Source organism: Cynoglossus semilaevis, chromosome 20, assembly GCF_000523025.1.
Source record: "Cynoglossus semilaevis isolate Cse_v1.0 chromosome 20, Cse_v1.0, whole genome shotgun sequence".
NCBI classification, from domain to species: Eukaryota; Metazoa; Chordata; class Actinopteri; order Pleuronectiformes; family Cynoglossidae; genus Cynoglossus; species Cynoglossus semilaevis.
Genome location: NC_024326.1, coordinates 13,917,975 through 13,925,532, shown reverse-complemented (window position 1 = coordinate 13,925,532; position 7,558 = coordinate 13,917,975). Strand labels below are relative to the sequence as shown.

At 50.1% G+C, this 7,558-nt stretch overlaps 1 protein-coding gene across 1 annotated transcript in view; it reads left to right on the top strand.

Moving 5' to 3' along the window:
- Positions 1-636: 636 nt before the first annotated feature.
- The window catches only part of LOC103396765 (neuropilin-1a-like), a 53,935-nt gene continuing 47,013 nt past the window's right edge, over positions 637-7,558 (top strand). Inside the window, exons 1-2 of the mRNA XM_025052451.1 lie at positions 637-1,294; positions 2,780-2,954. Of these exons, the coding sequence (XP_024908219.1) occupies positions 1,228-1,294; positions 2,780-2,954 (242 nt within the window). The 5' untranslated portion in view covers positions 637-1,227. The remainder of the gene's footprint in view (positions 1,295-2,779; positions 2,955-7,558) is intronic.

Here is a 7,558-nt window from a genome sequence, read left to right as displayed (position 1 = left end):
AGCCACATATTTTAGTGGCAGCCTGTGTCGCACTGGGAATCACCAGAGAAGAAAGAAAAGAAAAAGAACATCAACCAACACCAGGAAAAAATCTGGACTGTGAAAAAAAGTCAATCACTGATCAATGACTGAGGACATTGATCTGGGATCAGGGACTGGAATATCGCGATATTTCAGAGTTTCAATGTTTTCTGACAGAATCAGTTTTGGTCTTGAGTTGAATGTTTTGCAACTGGATGTTGAGAGAGGAACAGGAACCAATCACAGCAGTCACGGGGGCGGGGTTACACCGGGACAGTTCCTGAGTCCACCGTAAGGCAGAAGCACACACCACTGAGCCACCGTGTAGCCCCTGAAACTGTTTTATTTTAAATGAGATTTTCTGAAGTTAAGTCGGTGAATTGATGACGTCAGATCTACAGCTGTGACGATCACTGCTCTTCACACACACACACACATCCGGACTCACCTACGGCCCTGAGTGTGTGTGTGTGTGTGTGTGTGTGTGTGTGTGTGTGTGTGCATACATACATACAGAGGGCGCACGGGTGTCTTTTTAGCTTCAGCTCTCTCTCTCTCCCTCCCTCTCTCTCTTTTCTCACACACACACACACTCTCGGAGTGTTTGTCGGTGTTGGAGCAGCAGGATTTGAGGAGGAGGAGGAGGAGGAGGGAGTGGAAATTCCACTGTTACTCTGAGTCTGACTCGCGATCCTGACATTTGGTGTTGGAGCCTGTGAGAAGAGGAGCAGGAGGAGCTGAGGATCTCCGCTGTTACCGCTGTTCCCGCTGTCGTTTTTTCTACAGTTTCACTCCGGGAAGTACCAGACCTAGTCCCAGTCCTGGTCCCAGTCCTGGTCCTAGTCCTGGTCCCAGTCCTGGTCCCAGCGGTGCCAGGTTTTTGTCGAGGACGCGCAGCTGCCACTTCGGTCCATTTGGAGATTTTTTTTTTCTCTCCTCTTCCTCTTGTTTTCACCTCCTCTCTGTGGATTATTTCTGGGTTTCTCCTCCAGGAGATGGTTCAGTGAGCCGCCGGCTCCTGTGGACGCAGGGATGCTGGGAAATCTACCAGCAACAGCTCTCCGCTCACTTTGAGACAAACCGCTCGTCGTCTGTCCGTCAGCCCTGCCACCTGACGGACTTCACCGTCCCTCTCCTCCTCCTCCTCCTCCTCTCCTCCTCTTCTTCTCCTCCCTTTCTGCTGTGGCCGGAGCGGGTCGGGGCAGGATGCCTGCGGGATTTCTTTTGTTCCTCCTCGGTCCCGTCCTCCTCGTTTCCTCGCTGACACAGACGGGTAAGACTCTCACTCTGACGGTCTGTGCCTGGTCAACAGGCGGCCGTCTGTTGCTCCGTGACACGAGACACCCCCCGGCCAGGAATCCCTTAGCCCGGGGTTATGATCACGCAGTCACCCAGTATTGAGCAGCGTCTCCCCCTCATGTGCCGTGAACCCCCCCCCCGGTTCCTCCCCTACTGTGTGGCTCATTTTTACGCGCGGCTTCAGCCTGACAACCGGCGCGTCTCGCCACAGGACACGGACAGATATCCGTTACTCGACAGGCTGCGACACATTAGATGAAGGAGAATGAAGTGAGAACATTCTGTCTGCAGGAGGAGCAGCAGCAGCAGGAGGAGCAGCAGAATCACCTGTTCTTAGCCGTGTGTTTGAGCACGTACGTGCACGTGAATGTTCGTGTGAATGTTGGTGTGAACTCAGAGTCAGACTTCATGTCGTTTCCTGTTGTTTCACCCCATTGTGAGGCTCAGATTAAAAACCCTCCTCCTGCTCCTCCTCCTGCTCCTGCTCCTGCTCCTGCTCCTGCTCCTGCTCCTGCTCCCGGACTCAGTCTGAAAGTCCACGAAATTCCTACAGGTGCTGGTGTTGGACCGATCAGATCCCGGTGTTCGACTCCTGCGTCTTTGCGCCGGGATCGTGTAACTGTACGGATGTGTAGACGGTTCACGATGTCAGCCTGACGTCACGTTAGTGGTCGATTTATTGTATTGACAACACTTTCAAACAGCCGTAACGGTCGTCGTTGATGGATAAACACCAGGAAGACGTGGAGAAAGTCCCGACTCTGACGTCGTCCACAGCAGCGGCGTCTGAGCAGAATAATAATAATAATAATGATAATAATAATGATAAAAATATAATATAACTAGTTAAACTAGTGGTTTTTTTATTTCTCCGATTTTCGCGTCACTTCTGTGAAAAACCAAATCCATTTTGTCTTTTTAATGTAAAATGTTTCTCCTTGGAAAAAAGCTCTGAATGAATTCTTGGTTCTGTTGTAAAACTGTTGTAAAAGAACATGACAAATATTACAGGGAACGGCCGGATCTTTTACGCAGTACTACTGTAGTATTCCGCTGTGTCTGCGCTGCCTTGCAGTATTTAAATATTCGGTTGTGCTGCTCGTCAGTTCAAGTATCTGCTGTTCGCAGTACAGTGAAGTAGAGGAAGTAACGGTGACGTAGAAAGTACACGTTTCCTCTTTTTATTTACTTTTGTTTTTGTCTCCACGCAGTAAATCTGAATAAACCGGGGCGGGGCTGGAGGTTGGATTGTTTTTGTCTCCACGCAGTAAATCTGGAGGTTGGAGGTTGGGGGTTTGAGTCTGAGGTGACTGGAGTAAATCCATTAAAGAGGAATCCACAGGTGTGGACTTCCGGTTTGCGTCTTTACGCACGCTCTCCTCCAAACCTGCCGCACAGAATGTTGGGTAAAAATTGTCAGAGAGTGGAAGTCAAATCAAAGTGTGTCTCTGTGCTGCAGATAAATGCGGAGGAAACATAGAGATCGACGTCGCGGAGTACCTGACCTCCCCGGGGTATCCCAGCGCGTACCCGCCCTCCCAGCAGTGCGTGTGGGTCATAACTGCCCCAGAGCCGGGGCAAAAGATCCTCATCAACTTCAACCCACATTTTGATCTGGAGGACAGAGACTGCAAGTAAGAACTTCCTCTCTTTTCCTCCTCCTCCTCCTCCTCCTCTATCTCTGTCTCTTCCAACCCTGCCTGGATACAGCGTGAAACTCTGCCACCTATTGGCAGAAGGAGGTGATTCTCGGCTCCTTCTGCAGCCAGAGGAAGTTGGAGACGAGGGTGGAGGGACGTCAGGCCTCTGTGGTGGTTGACACAGAGAAGAGAGACAGCTGCTGGTGTTACTGATGGTCTCTGCTTCAACTCTGGTTCACTCCCTTCTCCTCCTCCCCCCCCCCCCCCCCCCCCCCCCCTGGCTGACTGCCCGGCCTGACTCTGATGCCCTGGGTGTTATTGAAACTATTTAAAATCCACTCCTGATGTGTGATCGTTCCTCTGTCGTCTCTGCTCTGGTCCTCGTGTTTTACAACAGAAAACATTTTATTGAACATGTGACGACTCGTCAGCTGAGTATTTTTGGGTTTTATAAATATTATAATATTTATTATTCCAGTGATGAGGTCTTTACCTTTACCTTCGTTTGACTCTTTAGTTTCTCAACTGTTCAACATTTCCCTCCATTTCCTTCCTTTTAACAACTGGTCGTGTCCTCGCTCCGTACGTCGCCTGTCCTGACGGTGGTGCAGTGTAGATTAGCCCCCTGATGTCTGTTGACCTGGCGCTGACTGGTTTGACCTCAGTCCGTCTGTGAACAACAGACAGCCTTCAGTGGTGGACGTTTCTCAACATAAGTTATCGTCAGCAGCTCAGTCAGGAGGACGTCTGTTTTCACAAAACTGTTGTTGCCAAACGAGCGTCGACAATCGTTTCTGTGTGAAGACGGTTTCCTGCTGTAACCCTGCAGAACGAGCAGCCTGGCACACACACACACACACACACACACACTCTGCTCTTTGACACAGAAACACATATTGGATTGTGTGCATCCTCACAGCCGACCCAGTGCTGCTGCTCCTCTCCATAAATAAGCCTCCTTTTATGTCGGCTCCTCCGTCTGTTTTAGAAGCTCCATAAACAGGTCTGTGTGTAAATCACACACACACACATGTCGTCCGCCCCCCCCCCCCCCTCAGATGTGGCCCCTCCTAATACTATAGGATCATGTTGCTGCACCAGGGGACCAATAAAGCCTCAGTCTTCCAGACAGATAGTGGAAACGCCGGCGGTCAGTGGTTTAAAGGTCCGCTGTACGTCAGTGGTCGGTCGACCTGCTCCTCCTGTTAGAAACCCAGGGCTGCTGGGCTGCCTAATGAGCTGCTGTAAATCCAGGTGATAAAGATTGTTTTTGGGGGGGGGGGAGTGACGCCCCCTACAGAGCCTTGTTGTGTTGAGTTACTCTTCCACGGGTTAATGGACTGAAACAGGCAGTTAGGTCAAACATTACAGCTTCATCTGGGCCGAACGCCACCTCATCGTCCTGTGACGGGCCGTGATGTCACTGCAGAACAGACTCTGTCCAATGACAGCAGAGACCAGGTCAAAACCCGACTCCAGGCTCCACATTTTTTTCGCATCTTTTTTTTTTTTTGTTTGTTACATTTTGAAACCACAGCTGGTTCTGTTACCGTAGTAACATGTTGCCGCAGGAGGAAAAGTCTGGAAAAGTCGCTCTGAAGTCAGGGAGACGACTGTTAGCTTCATAGACTGTTAACATTCTCACAGACCAACCACAGACCAACCACAGACGACGGACGCTGCTTGTTCCATTAGAACCTTCCGTGACGCCGTCGTCCAGTGACTTTGGTCCTGGTTTGACATGAAGCTCCTTTTTTTTTCCGTTGTGTTGGTTCCACCGTCTGGACTGATGTGGACGCACGGGTCCAGACTGGACGCAGACTCAGACGGGGTCCAGCAGGACTGGGTCCAGCAGGACGGGGTCCAGCAGGACGGGGTCCAGCGGCCGGCCCACCCTGCAGCTCCGCTCCACTGAGCCTCTGTCTGAGTTTATGTTGGATGAGGATGGACTTGTGTCTCGGGGCTTGGCAGCAGCACGGTGTTGTTGTTGGGACTCAGTTCGATCCAGCAGGACTCAGAGAGAGAAGAGGAAGAGGAGGAGGAGGAGGAGGAAGAGGAAGTGGTCTCTGAGGAGGAGGGAGGGAGGGGCGGGGTGGTTGTGGGGGGGAAAAGCTGACAGCAAAACCACGTAGTGTCACTGTCTTCTTTCTCTGAGCTGGTGTTCAGTGTTTGAATCCCAAAGTCGACACATGTTTTTCTTTTTCTTCTTTTCAAACTGCAGTTTGATTCTTTATTTTATCTCGTGACCAGGGGGCGCCATCTTGATTTTCACAGGCGTCTGTACAGACTTCCTATCCTCCAGAAAGAAATGACTTCAGTTTGTTGTTTCTTGAGGGAGGTCTGGCTCTTGAACTACCCCCCCTCGTGCCCCCCCCCTCCTCTCACTCTTATTTCTTCATTCCCACACTTCTTTTCTTTTCCCAGTCCTCGTCACAGGGTTCTCGGTGGTTCTGCTACAGAACACCGCCACAGGCAGTGGGCGTCGCCGTCTAATTGAAATGTATGGTTGGACAGACCCCCCCTCCTCCAGCTGCTGCTCCTCCTCCATCAGATAGCATGTCGCTGCCTGCCCATTTCCCCCGTCCTCTAATTTAATTACTGGACCAAAATGGAAAAACATGTTCCAGTGCCTCCAAACATGTCAGCTATTTTTTAAAACTGCTCAAACCAAGAACGTGGAGCATCAATGTGCGTCCCCCTCCCTGACCCCCGCCCCTCACCCTCTTATCCTGGATGTGGTAATTAGGATCCTTAATGACAGAAACTCCAGGGCTGATTCCTGAGGAAACAAAGAAAACCTGGAGGATTTGTCCATTTGGAAACAATCACCGTCTTCATCAGTGGGAAAAATTCAAGTGGTGGTTTTGAAACGATCGTGCCTTAAAAGCCACAGTCACGCTGCCTCGATCGGCCGCGACCCAGTTCTTTTTAAAAACCACACATTTCTTCTGTAACAGAAAGAGCGAAGTCGCTCTGAAGATTCCTTCGTCTCTATCTTTAATCTGCAGTTCTGTGTTTGTCAACACTGATCGTGTCGCTCCTCTTCCTTGGCCTGTAGGTGGTGCTGAGTTCCCTTTTGGGGAGCCCTGTTCTCTAATGTTAGCGGTGCACTGGAACTAAGTACGTTAGCAGCTAACTAGCTCGTCTGTTGGTCGGATTGGTTGGTTCACAGATCGAAATGTTTATCAGTCATATTTAAACCTTTGTCTGTGAGAGAGAACGAGGTGTCATCGGTAAACTGGGTGATGCTAACGTCGTCGGAGATTTGCAGCAGTAGCTGCCGACCTACAAACATATTATGTTTTTTTTACAGAACTCTGGGCCCCAGGGTTTGAGCCACCCCTTTGAGAAAGCACTGATTTCAAAGATAAGTTAATCCAAGTCAGCCTGGGTGATTAATGCTTCACAAATCCTTTAAAAGCTTCTGTACGACAGGCGACAACCTCGTGCGTCTGGGAACCCCCCCTCGTGCGTCTGGGACCCCCCCCCCATCCCCCCCCCCCCCCCCCCCGGGAGACGGTCTGTGCTGGTTGAACAGACGAGGAGCGACGACACAAAGACTCCTCCACCAGCTCTGCCTCCCGTCTCCGATCTGGAGCAGCACCAGAACAACTCCCGTCTCCCATTCAAGGTCCAAAAATAGCCGGGCCGACAAAGTGACTCCCCGCGGAGCGCGGACAAATGGAGCGCACGAGGAACACGCGTCGGTGGCAGATAATTTGGGAGGCGTTTTTTTTTTTGGTACTTGGCTGAACTGCCTCCTCCTACGTGACGACACACACATGAACGTAATGACAGAGTCAGACAGGCAGCACTTCCACTGATCCACCGTCATTCCTTCATTTGGAGAATCAACCGCTACTGGAAAAAGTTAGGAAGCCGATAATAAACTTTAAATACGTTGTCCTAGCTTTAGTATCGCAGTATATCGTGATATGTTTCGCCAGATTCCTGCCAAAACACGGCCCCGGTTCTTACTCTCCTCGCAGTATCGCAGTTCGGCTGTCGCGACCTCAGAGCAGCGCAGGATTTTAATACTTTAAATGTATTCTTGTACTGCGGATGTTTCGCTCTGTCGCTGGTTTATCGCGGTATATCGCAATTTTTAATAATGTCATATTTTTGCTGTTTTCATGATCAAATATTTTTGCTGAAAAAAACGGTAAAAATAGTTTTAAAAACTAATAATAAAAAGGCATTTTGTAACACACGTAACGGGGTTTTGCAAGAAAAACGTACGGGTAAACGAGATTTGTGAACGTTTTTTGCCATATTTCACGCCCTGCGCTGCCTCCTACAGGGCTAATATATGCGTAAATAATATAATATAACTATTGCGTCTCTACTTCGCAGTTTTTCGACGAACGTTAGACCACAGGAACCACTGTCGTAAAAGTATTTATCTGTACCGCAAAAATGTTCCAGTGGCTAACCTTTAGCATCATCTTCAGTCGTCTAGCTAACAGTCGACTCTTTCCTGGGAAATACAGGGACAAATGTTCTGGACGTGAGAGAGAGAGGAAGGGAGAGAGGGAGGGAGAGAGACAGGGAGAGAGAGAGGGAGGGGGACAGAGAGAGAGAGGGGGCCGCGGCCGGCA